Source organism: Hordeum vulgare, chromosome 2H (assembly GCF_904849725.1).
Source record: "Hordeum vulgare subsp. vulgare chromosome 2H, MorexV3_pseudomolecules_assembly, whole genome shotgun sequence".
NCBI lineage: Eukaryota > Viridiplantae > Streptophyta > Magnoliopsida > Poales > Poaceae > Hordeum > Hordeum vulgare.
The window spans coordinates 223,949,589-223,968,950 of NC_058519.1; the positions used below are offsets into that span (position 1 = coordinate 223,949,589).

Below are 19,362 nucleotides of genomic sequence, written 5' to 3' on the forward strand. Positions count from 1 at the left end.
GGATTATGCAACATAGTGGAGGTAAGTATTTCCCTAAGTGAGAAACAAGGTTATCGAACTAATAGGATAACAATGCAATTTCCTCTCTTCAACGCCTACACACAAAAGAGCACGCACTTACACCCAACGCGGGAAAGAGGGTTGTCAATCCCCTTGAACTCGTTACTTGCAAGCGATAAGTAATGTAGATGGATAGTATGATAAATATAAATGTAAAATAAATAAAAGTAAACAACGGAGGCAAGGTATTTTGAGTTTCTGTAGTTATATTTGTGAATAGACCCGGGGGCCACAATTTTCACTAGAGGCTTCTCTCTCGTAGAAAGCATACAATGGGTAAACAAATTACTGTTTGTAAAATGATAGTAAAGCCCACAATTATGGAATATTTATTCATCATAATGATCATTACATATAAGCATCACATCCGTAAGCAAGTAGACCGACTCCTTCCTGTATCTACTACTATCCAACAAGCATCTAGAGTATTAAGTAAAAATAGAGTAATATTTGGAGGATGATGACCTGATGTAAAAAAGTAAATCCAATTTATGAATGAACCCCATTGTTTTACCCTTAGTGTTTGATGGGGATATGTACCTAGGGTAGGGTCACAGGCCTGACCTAAATGTCCTACCCAAGGGTACATCATTATTACTCCAAGGGTTACACAGAAGATTCCGACTGGATGGTCATGGCACCTAGAAAGTCACTCGGTACACAAACACTCGGAATATAATCCCATCCACTCGACGACCTACATCCACTCGGAATTATTCCAGTCGACATAGAAGACCAGAAGTCACCCCCACGAAGGCCAACAGACATATGTTCAGCCAATGGTCTTTAATAGCACTTATTACTTGCATACGTTATCAGTAACATATATGTTTAACTCAAATTGATCGAGCCCTTAGATGCTGAGGCCTTGACGAGGGGTAGCGTACTCTATATAAGACACCCCTCCCCTCTGGCACAAGGGTTCACACCCCCTGTATTACACAATCCACACTGCAAGAGCTCCCGAGCACTGAGGCGTAGGGATGTTACCTCTAAGAGAGGGCTCAACTCATACATCTTGTGTACAAGCTTGCCATAGCTAGGACTCTGCCCTCTCCATTCGTACCCTACACCTCTACTATCAGGTTCATTCCCACGACAGTGGCAGCAATACAATATGTGTCATGTCCCTTTCTGTCCCTGGGATTGAGAACTACAAGATTGAACCCACTACAATGCACCTCTCGCACTGAAGATAAATCAATCTAGTTGGCTAAACCAAATCAACATACCAAAGAGAATTATGAAGCTATCATAATCATGCATATATTTGAAAGACTAGCAAGGAACTCAATATAATCTCGTGAACAATCTGAACATAAGCCCACAATTCATCGGATCCCAACAAACGCATGCACAAGAGTGGTTACTTAAGATAGATCACCACGGGAATGTCGGTGATCATGGCAACGAAGAACATAGAGAGATATGTCCATCTAGTTACTAACTACGGACCCATAGGTCCGGGATGAACTAGTCACACATCACCATGGGAGCAACAAGGTTGATGTATAGGCCCTCCATGATTGATCCCCCCTCCGTCAGGGCACCAGAACAGGGCTCCATATGGGCACACGACGGAACAAAGACTTGCGGCGTTGAAAAAAAGTTTCAGGAGGTTCTCTAGGGTTTTTGGGATATTAGAGAAGTTATAAGCTACAAAAGGAGAGTTGGAGGACTGGGAGGTGGACCCATACCACGAGGGCACGACCACCCCCCTAGGCATGCTCTGTTGGCGTGGGGGCGTCTCATGTGCCGTCCATTCTTCCTGTGAAGTTTCCGCATCCTTATTTTGTCCAAAAAATCATCAAAAATTTTTTGGGTATTTGGACTTCGTTTGGTACAGTATTCCTGAGAAGCCAAAAATATGTAGAAAACAAAATGGCACTTGGCACTGGGTTAATAGGTTAGTGCTAAAACATAATATAAATCAACAAGTAAATGCTTAAAAAGCATCCTAGAATGATAATATAATATCATGCTATGATAAAATATTATAGATATGTTGGATACATATCACGACCTCAAGCCCTAGTGTGGCAGCTACAAGAAACAAAACACCCTTGCATTAGTTGTGTTGTTATTAAACTAACAAGTACAAATGGGGTGTTAGATCTTCTGACCATGTTGGTTATGCATCCGCTTCTTAAGCAGATCGATGACCTCTTCGGAGCGTGCGAGCTTCACCTTTAGCTAGCTAATCTTTTTAGAATTGGACTCCAAAGTTGAGGTCGGCGTCCGAAAATGAATAATTATCCCCCGATCAAAAAAATCTACCTCTCGTCAGCTTTATCAGTCCAACCAGAGTCTCGGGGGCTATTGTAGGTTCACTTTAAATGCGAGGTATGATAAGAAAAAGTGACCCCAAGTCAGCTTTGCTAAAATTAACTCAGAGCTCGAGGGCTACTGTAAATATGCTCTTCGTCATACCTTTTGAACTTTATCTTTTAAAAGAAAACGGAACAAAAAGGTCTAAATCTCCAGACAAGCTTATCCCGTATTTAGTGTGTTAAAGGCTGCTGGGAATATTTGGTGCTAGTTAAAGGCCCTAGAATCATACAAAGGAAAATAACATTGTGTTCTCCATACCTGAAAACCTTTGAAAATGCCTTTGCATGCCTACTTCGTCCCGAACTCTATGGACTAAAAGTGTTGGAACCGTGCTTAGAAAGACATAGTGTTTGGGGAGGATAGAAGAGCTCTTATTGCCACTCCATGCCCACACCTATCCTGGAACTGGTGGGGACGACGGAAGAACTACGACCCCTCCCCCCATAGTAATAGGGGTGGTCGTGTCCAATTGTCGTGGCTCCACAGCACCTAGAGCCGAGGACTCATGCAGTACGAGCCCTTTTTCCTCTTCGACCATAGGGGTCAACTGCCCTTGGCCCCCATGACCGAGGTTTGTACCTTGGACGTAGGAATATCGAATCTGCCCTCTATGTTCAACGTCAGAGGGGTCTGGTCGAAGAGAGCAAGGGTGGAGGAAGGATGCACTCGCATGTTACTCTCCCCCTTTTAAGCCGGAGGGAGCCCGCCCTCCGACCCCTTACTGCCAAGGAAGGTGCTCCCCGGGCTGTGAAACCAAGTAATGTGTCCTAAGTTAGAGGCTTTGGGATAAAGATTTACCCAATAACTCATGCTGGAATACAGTACCATGTTGGTGGCGGTCTCACCCTGCGTGGCAGGGGGATCGAGTCATCAGATGAATTCGATAGCACAACCTTGGCATGTGAAGGCATGAGCGACTTGTCGGGCTGCCATGAGAAGTCATTTCAAAGCATTCTCCAGATTCAGGGAGTGTCATCCTCCTCGACGCCCTTCAATGTGACCCTTTTTCTATTCGAGGAAGAGGAGGAATCTCCCCTCTCATCCTCCTCCATCTCTTTTTCCTCGGGCACGGAGGAGGCGTGAGTATCCTCGTACTTGGCCTTTGAGGATTCTTGGAATCTTAGGGCCTCCCACTTTCCCTTTGATCCTTCATTCTCTTCGACTGGAACCTTGTATGGTTTCACGACCAACAGAGCCTCGAGCTGAGGAGTTGGGGCTTCTGCGGGAAGCGGCTTCGGACACTTCATCTGCTCAACCGTTGGCCATCACTGCTAATTATGAAGGAGGAGGTCCGATTACTTTGTCAAAAGGTTGAAATATACTATGATAATGAGCGGTTAAGAGTTTTTTTATCTCCGATGGACCATATTTGAAGTCAAGGCCGTGGTCCTCCCCACATTGCGAAAATTATTATTGGATGACTTGAAAAGCATCATACACATGTCGTCGATGTTCACATGGAAGAAGTTATGCATGGGAGCCTCATCCCTGGGCTTGTACAACCACATCGGGTTAACCCGAAGTTGGAAAAGGAGGTTGCAGTGCTGGAGCATAACCTGGATCACATCCACCGGCTCAATGTCGCAATCCTTCATCGAGTGGATCATTTTGTGCAACGACACAACTTCGGTTGGGTTCCCCCCAGCCGAGACCCTTCTTCATCCAGGAGACCAGCCTCAGCGAGGGCGGCATTAAACATAGGCATCTCCATCTAACCTTCAACAAATGGCTCGGTGATGTCAAACCTGTCCCACTGCCATACCTTAATGGTCTCCAAAAAGGTGCCTTTCACCGAGATCACCTTCAGGAGATTGGTCGCCATGGCCCCACCGCAGTCAACAAGTTGGGTGCCGCTGCTGTTAGGCTTGATGCTCAACGTCTTCAGCCATAAGTCGATGTGTGGCTCGAGACTGAGGAAAGCTTCACATAAAATGATGTAGGCCACACAGTGGAGAATTGAATTCGGGGATATATGGTGTAAATCTAGCCCGTCGTAAAACATTACTCTCCTCATGAGGGGGTGGTGCAGGAACCCCATACATTGGATGAGGTGGGGGGGTTGAAGACCACCCTCTCCCCTTGCTTGGGAACTATGATGGGGTTGCCGGGCTCTTGGGCCCGACAGTCGGCTCCAACGGGTATGTACCACAACACGACGCTTCTTGATGGTGCCCTCCATTATGAGGGAAGCCTCCAACTTGCCCTTGTCATCCAGGGTCAAGGTGGGGATGATAAATGAAGGTGAAACTTGGGAGAAGATTTGGGGCGTTGGAGCTATGGAGAATAGAAGCAATCGCACATGATATGCCAGTGTGTGAGAAAGAAAAGGTACGCTCCTATGGTTTTATAAGGCAGTCAAAGAGCAAGAGTCCCCTTACTACGACATATGAATTTCCATGATCCATCTCATCGTGCCATTAAGCACACATCAGCTTAATTGATTTGCTGATGAAATCCCTAGAACAACGAAGCTTGATCTGTGCTTCGGTAAAACGTGCCAATAAGAGAGCTGCCTTGGGCGTAACCCAACTAGCCTTTATGGGCTTAAATGAGACTTAAAAAGGAAACGGTTCTAGGAAAATTGTGAGATAAAATGACCACTCCCTTCTATGAGGTAGGACTTCGAGGTTAATCCATCACGAGACTATGGACCCGAACACACATCAATTATGGAGGAACTCGCGTGCCAAGCTGAAGACATCAATTGCAAAAAGCTAATCCGAGGAAGATAGTAGTCCTCGGTGTTGGAGACAAGTTCAAGGGCTACATAGGGTGTCATGGACTAGGGGCTACTATTGTCGACGTTCTGGGAATGGGGGTACCCAGACCTGCCTGCCTGTGGCCCAGGGCTGGCCCACTTCATCAAGCAAACCAATGGGCTCAGCACCACTCGAGGCAAGGCCCTCGTGAGGGACCAAGCCTCACGAGGATGAACGACATCAAGACCCCCAGGGGTCCTCCTCAGGACCCCTAAGGAGCGGCGGATATTCCGAGGCAAATCCCGGCCTCAAGAGTCAAGGGTAACGCAAGGGAAGGACAGGCGAACAATAGCCAACATGGCGAAAAGTTTCCCCTTTAGTGCAAAGAGGGGCAGGGACGTACCAGGGTTCCAAAGTCATCTTCCAAAGGTTTCCTTTCTGGTGCAACAAGGCCGTCGCCGCCCGCCAGTAGGACAGACGTCATCCCCGAGCCCGTCCCTGCAGCGGGGGCAGCCACTTTGCACGCGAAGACCACTTTTAGGCAGGGGAGCATGTTCCCCTGTTCCCCTTCAAAATTGGCCATTGTGGGATCCCTTCCCGATGAAACGATAAGGGAAGAGAACCAGGGCCACCACTATATATAGAGGATAGGTAGCTTCATAGAGGGGTATTAGATCAAAACCATTCATTCGCCCACTAGCACCAGGCAAAGTCACCCAGACTCTGGAGGCGCCCAAGTACTATACTAGTTCATCCACCAACCTCCACGAGAGGCAATCCTCCAAAGCAGGAGTAGGGTTTTAAGCTTCACGACGGCCCGAACCTAGGTAAACTGTTGTGTTCTGTGTTTCCCTCACCGTTGTGTGAGTTTCCTGCAATCCCAAGCGAATAGCAAGCTAGGTGAGGCAAACAAGTGAGAGATCTTCATACACGCCCCTTGGTTCGAATCTTTAGGGTTTTGCGGAGCCCGATATCCGACATTTGGCGCGCCAGTTAGGGGGCATGTCATGGTCTCGTCCATGTTCAGCCTTCACCAAGCTTCGTCACTCCGATGGCTGACGCTCGCCGGGCTCGCGCCGAACGTCGCATCCCACCGGTCAGCATCACTCGTGGTGAACGCCATCACGGGCCCCGGCGCTCAAGAACAACAGGGCTCCTCTCAGCTGGCTAACGAGCACCGCGACGGCCGCACTTCCACTCTGTCGCTCGTCCGGGCCTCACGGGCGACCTCGCACGCCCGGCCGAAGATGCCACACGGCTCGCGATCGCTTGCCATGTCCACCGAGCTGCTCCGCTACCGGCCGGCCCCTGACAGCCACCACGACTGGCTCCAATGCATTGAGGAGCTCGTTGCCGCTGCCGGCGACTCCGCAGTGCTCTCCTGTTTGTTTCGGCCCCAACCATCTCAAGAAAACGACAAGGAACAAGATGCGCCGCCCCCACCACTGGGGCGAGATGTGCGTCCCGAGCCCAGACAGGAGGCGCGTCCCCGCGACCAACCTCGCAAGCCGAGGGCGAGGCCAGGCGACGAAGCAAGCTGTCAGGTGGTTCCTCGACCGCGCGCCGACACGCACGCGCTCCGGCGCTGCAAGTCCCGTACTGCGAGCGCGCCCGCTTGGAGCAGACCGGTTGGAGCAACAGGGCCCGGTCGCCCCGCACGTGCTACGCGTGACGGACCGGTGGGATGCCTCGCCATCGCCCCTAAACTCTACCCAACTACATGGCCCTACAAGTTCAAGCCCGATCTGCCGTCGCGCTATAACGACACCTTGGACCCAACAGAGTTCCTGCAACTTTACACGTTGAGCATCAGGGCGGCAGGAGGAGGCGACAAGGTCATGGCATGCTGGTTCCCTATGGCGCTCAAGGGTGGCGTGCTCTCTTGGCTCCTCAACCTCCCGAAGGCGTCCATCACCTCGTGGGACAGCCTGTGCGAGCGCTTCGTCGCCAACTTCTAGGGCATTCGTGATCGCGCCCCCACCATGAACGACCTGCCGCGCATCAAGCAGCACGAGGGGGAGACCCTGCACAATTTCATACAACGCTTCACGGTCATGCGCCTCAAGATCCCCAAGGCGTCGGACGAGGCCGTCATCTCAGCCTTCTCCGACGGAGTCACCGACCTCAAGATGAAGGAGGAGCTCGCCATGAGTGACAAGATGAGCACCGCACTGGAGATGTTCAACCTGGCAAACAAGTGCGCCAGGGCTGAGGAAGGTCGACTGTCTCTCCTCGGGCCTCAAGCGGTGAAACCATAAGAGAAGAAGGCCAAGGCCAAGGAGGTGAAGCTCAAGGCTCCCGCGGTGCTCGCAGCCGAGCCTGAGGCAAAGTACGGCCGAGGAGGAGAGCACCCATCAAGAGGGGGCCAATGTGCATCTTCGATGGCACCAGCGGCCACGATACTTCCAAGTGCGAAGAGCTGCGACTAGCCCGTGCCGACCATTTCAGCAGGTGACCTGGACGAGGAGACAAAAGCCCCGCCCGCGGCGGAGGCCACGACGGAGGCCGCTGGGACAACAGAGAGTCGCGTTAGGGGTGGCGCGAGCTGCCTCATGAAGACCATTGGCATGGCCAGCCTCAGGAGGACTACTGGTGTGGCCAGGCTCAAGAGGACCGCTGGCGCGACGACCGTCAGGAGGGTCAACGACGCGGTCAGCCTCGTGAGGTCCGCCCTCGTGAGGCTGGACTACCTCCTCTGCCTCTGCCACCCAGTCGGAGGGATGAAGACAGGCAAGACGATGGGGCTGGCGGCTTCCAGGAGGTTAAGGCGGTGGCATCCATATTGGGTGGCGCCCAGACCCGGCCTCCAACCGCACCTTCAAGCAGTTCACACGGGAGGTGAATGTCGCTCTCCCGAAGCCTGAAACGATGCGCCACCTTAACTAGTCCCAGACCACCATCACCTTTGACCCAAGTGATCAGCTCAAGTGCTCGTTCATGGCCGGCAAGCTCCCAATGATCTGCACCCCGACCATCAGCAACGTCCTTGTCACCAAAATAGTGGAGCGGGGCTCAACTTTCTCTCGGTTGAGACCTTCGTGAAACTCCAACTGCCGTACGCACAACTCCTGCCGACCAAGCCCTTCTCAGGAGTCACGGAGGGGTCCACCGTGCCCATCGGGCAGGTGCATCTGCCAGTCACCTTCGGCGAGCACAAGAACTACCACACTGAGATCATCGTCTTCGACGTCGTGCACATCCACCTGCCGCACAACACGATTCTTCGGGACCCGGCTCTCGCCAAGTTCATGACAGTGAGCCACCATGGCTACAACGTCCTCAAGATGCCGGGGAGCGGCGACATTATCACCATTGCCTGCGACCATAAGGACGTCGTCTGCACACTCGAGCGTGCCTACCGCGCAGCGGCAGCGGAGCACCCAGACGACGAAGAAGACGAACCGCCCCACGAGGATCCATGCAAGAAGAATAAGGAACTCCTCCCCACGGAGTGCCGTGGGGCTTCAGGCTACGTGCAGGGGGACGGGGCCATGCCTCCCATCGCATAGGAAGGCGCGCTCGGCGGCTCCCTTGGGTCAGGGATGGGGGCTCCCACCAGGAAGGTCCCTCGCTAGACCAGTGAGGCGAGGGTGGCACTCGAGAACAATCCTGCACTTCGAGAGGCCCAGGCCGTGCGAGGTGGGGACTGCCCTGCACCATCAATCGCAGTCGCCGTCATCGGCACGGTCGACCGGCCCCGCATTTGCATCAACGTGCTCGCAACCGACAGAGCCGTGGCTCAAGGCCCTTTCTAGCCCGCGCTAGCTGACCATCGGTGGGTGTACCCATGCGTCAGCGCCCTCATTCCCTTCGGGCTGGGGAACACGGCTGCCACTTACCAGCGGTTCCAGCGGGCCATGCTCATGCCTGGCCTGCTGGGGCGTGGCGAGGAAGAGGAGGAGATGCTCGGGCCGAGCGAAGGCCCCGAGTGTCGGGAGATGGCGGACCCATGAGGGTCGCGACCGTCGAAGCAGGAGTTGGAGCGACAACGACGCTTTTGGCACTTTAGCGGCATGACCACCAGGTGACATTTTGTTGGATGCTGCTAGGTAACTTTTTGGCTCACCCCGTTCGAGGGCGCCCATAGGGCCATGCGGTCTCCAGGAGCTCAGGACACTCCGATATGCTACTTCCATTTAAGGATCTTTCAGTTGTTTCTACCTCACACGCTTCGAACCCTAACATTCTGCTTTTCTTGCGTCTTTGGGCGGTCGACCCCCGCTAGGGGGCTCCGGTCGAAGCTTATACTTTCAGGCCGCCTGAAGCATCAGACACCCGATCTCACTCTCAAAGAAGAAGAAGTCAGCAGGGTTTACCAATGATCCAAAAGAAGCTCAGTCTACCAATGACTCGGGGGTAGGGACACTCTCAAGGCCAAAGCGTCCTCGCGACCTCCCAGATACACCCCCACCGTGACACTCTCATGTACTAACGAGCCGAGGCTATATACGCTCAGGGCCCCCCGAGGACGTGGAAGGGTCCATCCCACGCCTAGTGGCAGCCCTATGCTCCGCGCAGGGAGAAGCTCAGTCCACCAATGACTCGGGGGTAGGGACACTCGTGAGGCCAAAGCGTCCCCGTGACCTCTCAGATACACCCCCACCGTGACACTCTCACGTAATAATGAGCCGAGCCTGTATACGCCAAGGCCCCCCCGAGGACGTGGAGGGGTCTACCCCATGCCTAGTGGAAGACATATGCTCCGTGCTGGGTACAGATGGAGGCAATCAACATAGTCCGCCAATGACTATGCCCATAGCTGGCACCAACGCAGTCCAGCAATGACTATGCCCGTAGCTGCACCAACACAGTCCACCAATGGCTACGCCCGCAGCTGGCAAAGAAATCAATACAGTCCACCCGCGACTACGCCGACGCCCAACGCGTGGGACAAACAACTGAAGGTATGGAGCCGCTCGTACGTTAAGGGGGACCCCTGAGCATCGCGACTGAGGGGCCTAACTGCGCCCGTAGCCCCTTCCCCCTTTGGGCCGTCCTTGGTTTCCAGTCGATTCAATCGCGGGGAGGTACGGGCTCTGCCGACGTAGAGCTTAGTGCACTCGACAAGCCATTCAAAACTCTTGGGGAGAACGCTGGAGTCACTCCTACGTCAAGGGGGACCCCCGAGCATCGCGGCTTAGGAGCATGAACTGCGCCCGTAGCCCCTTCCCCTTTTGGGACATCCTTGGTTTCCGGTCAGTCCAATCATGACGGAGGTACGCGCGGGGCGGGCCCTGCAGACGTAGAGTGCGGAAAGAGTTCAGCAGCCTCAAACTGTCAGCTTCTTAGGAAGGACATGGGAGTCGCTCGTACGTCAAGGCGGACTCCTGAGCATGGCGACTCAGGAGCCTGAACTATGGTCGTAGCCCCTTCCCCTTTTGGGCGGTCCTTGGTTTCCGGTCGGTTCAATCGGGGGAGGTATGCGCGGGGCGGGCCCTACCGACGCAGAGTGTCGAAAGTGTTCCGAAGCTTCAAAATCCTCACTATGTTCCCCTCATGAGGGCAACTCACGCATCAAGGGACTCCTGAGCATCGCGACTCAGGGGCCTAACTACGCTCGTTGCCCCTTGTCCTTTTGGGCCGTCCTTGGTTTCCGCTCGGTTCAATTGCGATGAGGTACGTGCGGGGAGGGCCCTGCTGACGCAGAGTAACACAACAAACATGACAGGAACGAAGCAAAGAAAACATTCAAGCATTGAGTTATTACATGTCTTGACAAGTTCAGGAAAACGCAAATGAGTTTGACGCCTCCATGAGGCACAATGTGCATTGCAAGGAAAAGCCAGGGAGAAGAAATCTGGGGGAGCCGTCGCCGGTCACTGATACGTCTCCATCGTATCTACTTTTCCAAACTCTTTTGCCCTTGTTTTGGACTCTAATTTGCATGATTTGAATGGAACTAACCCGGACTGACGCTGTTTTCAGCAGAATTGCCATGGTGTTGTTTTTGTGCAGAAATGAAAGTTCTCAGAATGTCTTGAAATTTTACGGAGAATTTTTCTAGAAAATATGAAAAATACCTGCGCAAAGATCCACCGGAGGGGATGGGCTAGTGGGCCACAAGCCCTGTTGCCGTGGCCACCCCCCTGGCTGCGGCAACCAAGCTTGTGGGGCCCACATGGCTCTGCCGCCCCCAACTCCAGCTCTATAAATTCACTTTCACACAGAAAAAATCAGAAGAGAAGATTTCGTCGCGTTTGCGATACAAAGGCGCCGCCACATCCTGTTCTTCATCTGGAGGATAGATCTGGAGTCCGTTTTGGACTCCGGAGAGGGGAAATCGTCGCCATTGTCATCATCAACCTTCTTCCCTCTCCAATTCCATGAAGCTCTTCATCGTTCATGAGTAATCTATCCGTAGGCTCGCTGGGCGGTGATGAGTAGGATGAGATCTACCATGTAATCGAGTTAGTTTTGACGGGGATTGATCCCTAGTATCCACTATGTTCTAAGATTGATGTTGCTACTACTTTGCCATGCTTAATGCTTGTCACTAGGGCCCGAGTGCCATGATTTCAGATCTGAAATTATTATGTTGTCACCAATATATGTGTGTTTTAGATCCGATCTTGCAAGTTGTAGTTACCTACTATGTGTTATGACCCGGGAACCCCGGAGTGACAATAACCGGAACCACTCCCGGTGATGACCATAGTTTGAGGAGTTCATGTGTTCACCAAGTGCTAATGCGTTGTTCCGGTTCTTTATTAAAAAGAGAACCTTAATATCATGTAGTATCCTTTTGGACCCCGCTGCCACGGGATGGATGGACAATAGATGTCATGCAAGTTCTTTTCCCGAAGCACGTATTACTACACACGGAATGCATGCCTATATCACATTGACGAACGGGAGCTAGCCACATATCTCTCTGTGTTATAACTGTTGCATGATGAATATCATCCAAACGAATCACCGACCCACTGCCAACAAGTTCGTCCCACTGGTGCTGTTACTTGTTTTGCTCTACTGCTATTACTTGTCTTGCTCTGCTGCTACTGTCGTTACTACTGTTGCTGCTGCTGTTACTTGCTACTGCTGTTACTTGCTACCGTTGCTACTTGCTACTGCTGTTACTACTGCTGTTCCTTGCTACTGCTGTTACTCGTTAAACTGCTACTACCTACTACAATACTTGTTCGCTCGGCGTAGACGGGAAAAGACTATTTCCGTCTACGGGCAACTTCTGGCACCATTGATACGACAGTTAGGAATAGTGTGCCGTCAACAAATCGTTTCTGACACCGTTTTTATCATACTACTTTGTTGCTGATACTTTGCTTGCAGATACTAATCTTTCAGGTGTGGTGGAATCTGATACATTCAACAGCTAATACTCGAGAGTATCCTCTCACCTCGTACCTGGCGAATCAACAAATTTGGGTCGAATACTCTACCCTCAAAAACTGCCGCGAACCCATGCGCTGGTGGGCCATCGCAAGACAATTGCTAATTGTTGAGCAACTGGGAGCAGTTCTGGCTCTGTTGTCGCGAAGGCGTCAAGTCAGGGACTCGTCAATAACATTCTCCTATTGTCGTTGCCGGGGACTGCTAAGCAGCATTTTTCTGGCGCCGTTGCCGGGGAGGGTATGGCTATATTCTCTGAGTCACTTGGGATTTATATCTGCTGATCACTATGAAGAATCTGAAGGATCCAAAAACCAAAGTCTTGCCCTCAACTACGAGGGGAGGTAAGGAACTGCCATCTAGCTCTGCACTTGATTCACCTTCAGTTATGAGTAAGTTTGCAACATCACCGCCTGCTAGAAACCTTGATATGTCGCCTGTGCTTGATGATGCTTATGATGCTACTATGCTTGATGATACTATGCCTGATACTGCTAGAGATGCTATGCCTGATACTGCTTTGCCTGATGATGCTAGAGATGTTATTTTGCATGATGATGCTATGCTTGATACTGCTAGAGATACTACTTTGCCTGATGTGCCACTAGGGGTGTTCTTGATGCTCATATTGCTAGAGTTATTGCCAATGCTCGTGATGCTTCTGAAACTGCCGATACTATTGAGATAGAACCTGCTTTTGCTTCTCACTACTAGGAAAAGGCCTGCTAGTGGCGCACCTGTTTTGGCTACTAATGGCGCACTACAGGTGCGCCACTAGCATCACACCATTAGAATGTTTTACTAATGGCGGGTGCGCCATTAGTATAGCCCATGGTGCTCCATTAATATGCCTCCCAGGGCATATATACTAATGACGCACCAGGCAGTGCGCCATTAGTATAGCCCATGGTGCTCCATTAGTATGCCTCCCAGGGCATATATACTAATGACGCACCAGGCAGTGCGCCATTAGTATAGCCCATGGTCCTCCATTAGTATGCCTCCCAGGGCATATATACTAATGGCTCACCAGGCAGTGCGCCATTAGTATAGCACATGATGCCCCATTAGTATCTGGTATTCTGGCATATATATGTTTTGTTTCAAAACCACAAATTCAACAGCAGATAACATATATATCAAATATATAGTACATAATATGTGCCCAATAGTTTTACTAATCCACAACACATAACATATATGCAAAGTTGCATAACAAATTTCATGATCCATATATCAAAATTCCATAGCATCCATACATCCAAAATTCCATAGCATCCATATATACATATAGTTCCATAGCATCCATACATACATAGATCCATAGCAAATATAATACACAACGATACAACCCAAATCTATAGGGCAGTGACAACAGTAATCCCAGCCTATAGATCTTTGACCCCATCCAGAAAATGGGTTCAATTTCATTGCTTGTTCTTTGGATACCTACCAGGCTTGTTCAGATCGTTCTATGCCACTTCATATGCTGCTCAAAGGTCAAAAGTGTCGGAAATGACCGAGGACCAGCATGATTCTGAAAGACATCATTTTCCAATGCAGAATTTGCTGAATATGTTGCTCAAAGAGAAGGCATGCAAACCAACAACCAAGCAACCAGACATCATCAACAAAATTGTTGTGAAAATGAAACTGATGGTACCTTATCAAACATGACATGTTAGATAAGTTTAGTGTCATCTTCAGTCCACCCATCAACTGCACTTATTGTCATAATAACTATATCAGCTCCCAGTGCAGCAGTCTCTGATCATTCTACACCTGGTTTAGAGCAAAACAGTAGATAAGCGTCAAGACTAACAACACCATCACCATTATTCAATATACAAAATTAAATATATGTTGGGAAATATGTTCCTATCCCTGAAACTCTCAATAAAGCGTTCATGCGTGCAGCAACCTGCTGGATTTTAATAATCAATCAAACATAATCCTATTACTTAATAGCAAAGGCATGCAGCTACAGCCACCAAGCACCTCTTGCAGCTGTAGCTATTGGCCCAGCAGATGAAATCACCATGTTTGCTGTTAGGTATTGATCATGAGCAGGCTAAATGGTCGACTAAAATGAGACATTGCGAATGAAAGGTGTATGGTGTCGTAGTGGCATTGACAACCAAAGGATCTTAGCATGTTGCATGGACTTCTGCTTTGGCCTAGGTTTACAATTTCACTGACATAAGCTAGGTGTTTTATTTTCATTTCTAACCTCACCAAATGGATGTTTCCAAATTTCAGTTTTATTTTGTGATTTAATTGATTGGAATAACAATACAATTTTCGTAGTGTCCCACATGCAGACTAGAACATAAAAACATTATAACAGTGAAATGTACTTACGTTAAGAATGGTACTTCTCTACAAATTTTATTAGTTCCGAATGTACTCCATGGGAAGCAAGGACCTTCAATAATAGGTGAATCCATTTATCATCTTTTACATGATTGATTTCGAATGCCTTGAAATGTTTTGATACCAAAACTTGGTCCTTTGGCGGGTAGGTTCCACTCATGATGCCATACGCATGCTGTTGCAAACAAAATAATTAACTGAAATGAATCAGCAGTACATGGCAATTTCAAAGACAAGGCATCATACATAGAAGAAAGAGAAGTCATACCTCAAATGGTTTATAAAGTTCAAGGGTAAATCTCTCTAGAATGGGTGAGTTCTTGAGAAACTAAATGAGTCCATAAAAGTCATCAGCCATACACCAGTGATCGAGCAACAATGTTTTTATCTTGCTAAACGTAGGGTACCATTTTATATCCATTCTGTAAACCTGGACGAGGTGAAGAACTAAAAGACAATTGAAGCTCTAACTTCAAGTGTATGATTTAATAATACCAGGGTGAACAGAAAACAACAAACAGTGTTAGCAAAACAACGAGCATATCCACTAGAAAAGAGTGCAAGCATACCATAACGTAGTCAGCTATCAACTCCAAATTCTTGGCGCCCGACAGACCTTCAAGAAACACACAATAATCTCTACGATGGCACACCACACATAACTCATGACAACAATATCCACAGGAACCATTTAAGATATATCTAGTGTTTATCAATGCGGCTTCTAGTGACGATCGGATGAGTGCAAGTCGCTGCTCGATCGGATGTACCTGCAGTAAATAGCAAGTCTAATGCACTAGAGTGTGTATGTAACGTATACAAGAGTGTAAGTACGTACCCGAAGCCGTGCTTGGCGTAGTAGGGGAGGTTGGAGAGGGTGGTCTCGTCGATGTCGTAGACCCAGACCTCCTTGCCGTTGCCGGCGAGCTTGAGGGAGTCGACGTAGGCATATTGCTTCTATTGTTTCTTGTTTGGCAAAAACAAAAACAAGAGAGGTGGTTCAGATGTTTTCACAGTGCAAGGATTTGTAAACTGGAAGAAGGTTCACGATGGAAAGAAATGTTCTTTCTTAAACCACATAGGTTCTGAACCTTGCTCTGAACATAATAATGCAACCAAAGCATGGCATGACTTCTTGAATCAGCAAGGCCATTTAAAAAATGTTGTAGCAGTGGGAAACCAGAGGGAAAGAGAAAGAAACAGGCTGAGGGTGAAAGTATCAATTGCAGCTGTTAAGTGGCTTACAACACAATCTTGTGCATTTAGAGGCCATGATGAAACTCCAGAGTCAAAGAACAGAGGGAACTTTATTGAATTGTTAAAGCTCCTTGCAGAATTCAACCCTGAGATTGCTGAAGTTATTTTTGAGAATGCTCCATACAGTTCAAAGTACACATCACATGACATCCAACAAGAGATTTTGGGTATTTATGCATTGAAAGTTAGGAAACATATTCGTGAACAGATCAGGGATTCTAAGTTTTCTATTCTAGTGGACGAGACATGTGATGTAGCAAATAGAGAGCAGATGGCATTGGTTCTCAGATTTGTTGATGAAGATCGTATATTACAAGAGCGGTTCTTTGCCTTGGATGTGGATACCACACTGAAGAAATAATACTGACAAAAACGGCACACTAACAAAGTAAAGAAAGCAGGAAAGTTGTCCCAATCTGGTGAACTAAATGTTGAATGACTACCCTGTCTCTAAGTGACACTATGCAATATTTATACACTCGAGTAGAATAGATAAAACACTTCCTTTTTAATTTTTGAGTTGTGGCTAAAGATCCCAGAAGACGGTGTCCCCCACTCTAAGTAGCACGATAGTCACTATGACTATCAGTTAACAAGTACATATTACAAAATTCTCTTCCTAGAGAACTTTTCTAAGCTCGTTTACTTGACCTTCAGCTCCTGTAGTTTCCAGAGCTGACAAAGTTGCTGCAATAGAGATGCACTTAGTGAACAGAATACAAAGCCATGGAGTAGGCAAATTCACAGTTCTAATTAGATGTCAACGAAAGCTAACTTGCAATGACATTTCAGGAAAAAATTAACAACAAAGCATGTTGCATATTCAAAGAATGGGCACAAGTTGAGATATACAAACCAAAAAACCAGCAATTCGCATATTAACTGTCAAACATTGATAGATGGGATTCAAACATGCTGCAAGAAGATATGTCTTACAATGGAGAGCAGTGATCCTCTCATGGATTTTCTTTCTAGCAGTTCTCCGCACACTTAAAAACCCACGCGTTCTCATAGGCAGTACCTTCAAATCTCTTACCTGCAATTACAACCCAGCACAAGACATCATGACATACTAATTTGAACAGAACCGGTCTTTCTGGATTAAAACAACATTAAAATGAAATGCTATGGCACCAACTTCAGAATTAAGAAAATGGGATAGGATTTGCCTCCGAGCACCAAAGAGAAAGATCCGATTCATCTTCCAACACATCAGCATCGGGGCTAGATTGTCCGTACATCATCCTCTGTCCAATGAGCAGGACTGAGCTGCGGACCGAAGCAACAGAGACACCCTCTGTTCCTTTGAGCTTTTGAAATGTCTCATCCACCAACTTGGATAGCCCAAGATTGCTCTCCTCCAGCAAGCACCCAATCATGGCATTGCTTGACAGGTTTCCACCACCATCGATCTGCATCTTGTGGCCAGAAACCTCCTTGAAGTACGCCCACAAGCCCGCGAGCTCCTTGCGGCAACCGGCAGCAAGGGCCTCCTTCTCCGGAGCGGCAATCACATGGCCGTCGGAAGCCCTGTTCTGCTTCAGCTCGTTCTGCACTTGTATGACGGTGTACGATGGTGTACGGTGCATTCCTCGACCAGGCCCCCTTCGACGAGAGCGGCCTGTGGCAAGACTCAAGATCTGGTCGGATTCGGCATTTCATAGCAAAGGAAGGCACGGGAGAAGAGGAAAACGAACATAAATCTAGGGTTCCTTACCGGCGAAAGGACTCCCGTGCCGGGTCGCCGCCGCTGACCGTCGAGGACGCCGCCTGTGAGGGGGAGAACTGAATTCCTTCCTATGGAGGCAGCACCCGCGCCTCGGTGCGGATCCAGGCGGGTGGGGGGCGAGACCGCACAGATCCGGAGATCCGTCGGCGGGTGGGGGGCGAGGCCGCGCGGCGGGGATGCGGCCGGCCAACGGCACGGGGGAGGGGGTGGGGGTGGAGAGAGAGAGAGAGAGTGGGCACGAGAGAGAGAGAGTGGGCATGGGAGAGAGAGTGGGCACGGGAGAGAGGCACTGCCGGTTAGCAATGGCGGGTGCGCCATTAGAACTTTTTTTTTTGATAGCAATGGCGCATCCCCATACAGTGCGCCATTAGTAATCTTTTTTTATATAGCAATGGCGCATCTCAGAAAGGTGCGCCATTAGTAATTTTTTTTTTAATAGCAATGGCGCACCCAGAGAGGTGCGTCATCAGTAATTTTTTTTGGATAGCAATGGCGCTCGGGTGGGGAGGGAGGGGTGGGTGGTGCGCTCGGCCAATTCCGTTCTGGGGAACCGAGCGAGGAGACAGGGGAGGGTGCGGGGGGTCGTCGACGGTGGTGGAGCGGGGGAGGGTGCGGGGGGTCGTCGGCGGCGGTGGAGCGGGGGAGGGTGCGGGGGGTCGTCGGCGGCGGTGGAGCGGGGGAGGGTGCGGGGGGTCGTCGGCGGCGGTGGAGCGGGCCGGGGAGGGTGTGGGGGGTCATCGGCGGCGGTGGAGCGGGGGGTCGGCGGCGGCGGTGGAGCGGGGGAGGGTGCGGGGGGTCGGCGGCGGCGGTGGAGCGATGACCATTAGTAGTTTTGCAAAAAAAATATAGTAGTGGCGCACCACCTACAAATGCGCCATAAGTAACCCTGGTTACTAATGGCGCACCAGCTAGTGGTGTGCCATTAATAGTTTTGCAAAAAAAATATAGCAGTGGCGCACTGGGTGAGTGGTGCGCCGTAATGGCGCACTCTGCCCCGGTGCGGCATTAGTACTTTTGCAAAAATAAAAATAAAAAATTATAGTAGTGGCGCACCGAGTGTGTGGTGCGCCATTAGTGTCCATCACACTAATGTCACACCTGCACATGGTGCGCCACTACTATATAGTAGTGGCGCACTACTTGTCTGGTGCGCCATTACTGTGTGTATCATCTATAGCCCTTTTCCTAGTAGTGCCTGCTAGATCTAGCTCTCCTAGATATGAATTGCCTGATATACCTGAGGGTTACGTTATGGAGGGAGAGATAGCAAGGATTTTCTTGTGTGTAAGGATGCCTATGACGCTGAGAAATTACTTCTCAAGTGGAAGGAAAAATCTCTGAAAGCTAGGATGAAATACGACCCGAAGTTTGCCACTTCACTTATCTTTATCACCGATAAGGATTATGAATTCTCTGTCGATCCTGAGATAATCTCTCTAGTCAAATCTGATCCTTTCCACGGTTATGAGTCTGAGACGGTCGTAGCCCATCTTACCAAACTACACGATATAGCCACCCTTTTCACTAGTGAGGAAAATATCCGCCACTACTATATCCTTAAGCTTT

At 49.5% G+C, this 19,362-nt stretch overlaps 1 protein-coding gene across 6 annotated transcripts; it reads right to left on the minus strand.

The window, feature by feature from the left end:
• Window positions 1-13,704: 13,704 nt before the first annotated feature.
• LOC123425932 (chromatin assembly factor 1 subunit FSM-like) lies at window positions 13,705-18,137 on the minus strand. Of its 6 annotated transcripts, XR_006621955.1 has the most exons (8): window positions 17,785-18,137; window positions 17,237-17,707; window positions 17,004-17,103; window positions 15,649-15,776; window positions 15,079-15,580; window positions 14,799-14,985; window positions 14,101-14,219; window positions 13,705-13,974 (listed from the first exon to the last, which is right to left on the minus strand). XR_006621955.1 is itself a non-coding variant. In XM_045109697.1 (4 exons), exons 1-4 carry the CDS (start codon window positions 18,112-18,114, stop codon window positions 16,687-16,689), a joined length of 969 nt encoding a protein of 322 aa, XP_044965632.1. In that variant the 5' UTR covers window positions 18,115-18,137; the 3' UTR covers window positions 16,345-16,686. The 6 variants fall into 6 exon arrangements, 3 of the variants coding, with proteins under 3 accessions (XP_044965632.1, XP_044965633.1, XP_044965634.1); XR_006621956.1 differs by having other exon boundaries at window positions 13,705-14,219; window positions 15,079-15,562; XR_006621954.1 differs by having other exon boundaries at window positions 13,705-14,219.
• Between the last annotated feature and the right edge of the window lie 1,225 nt (window positions 18,138-19,362).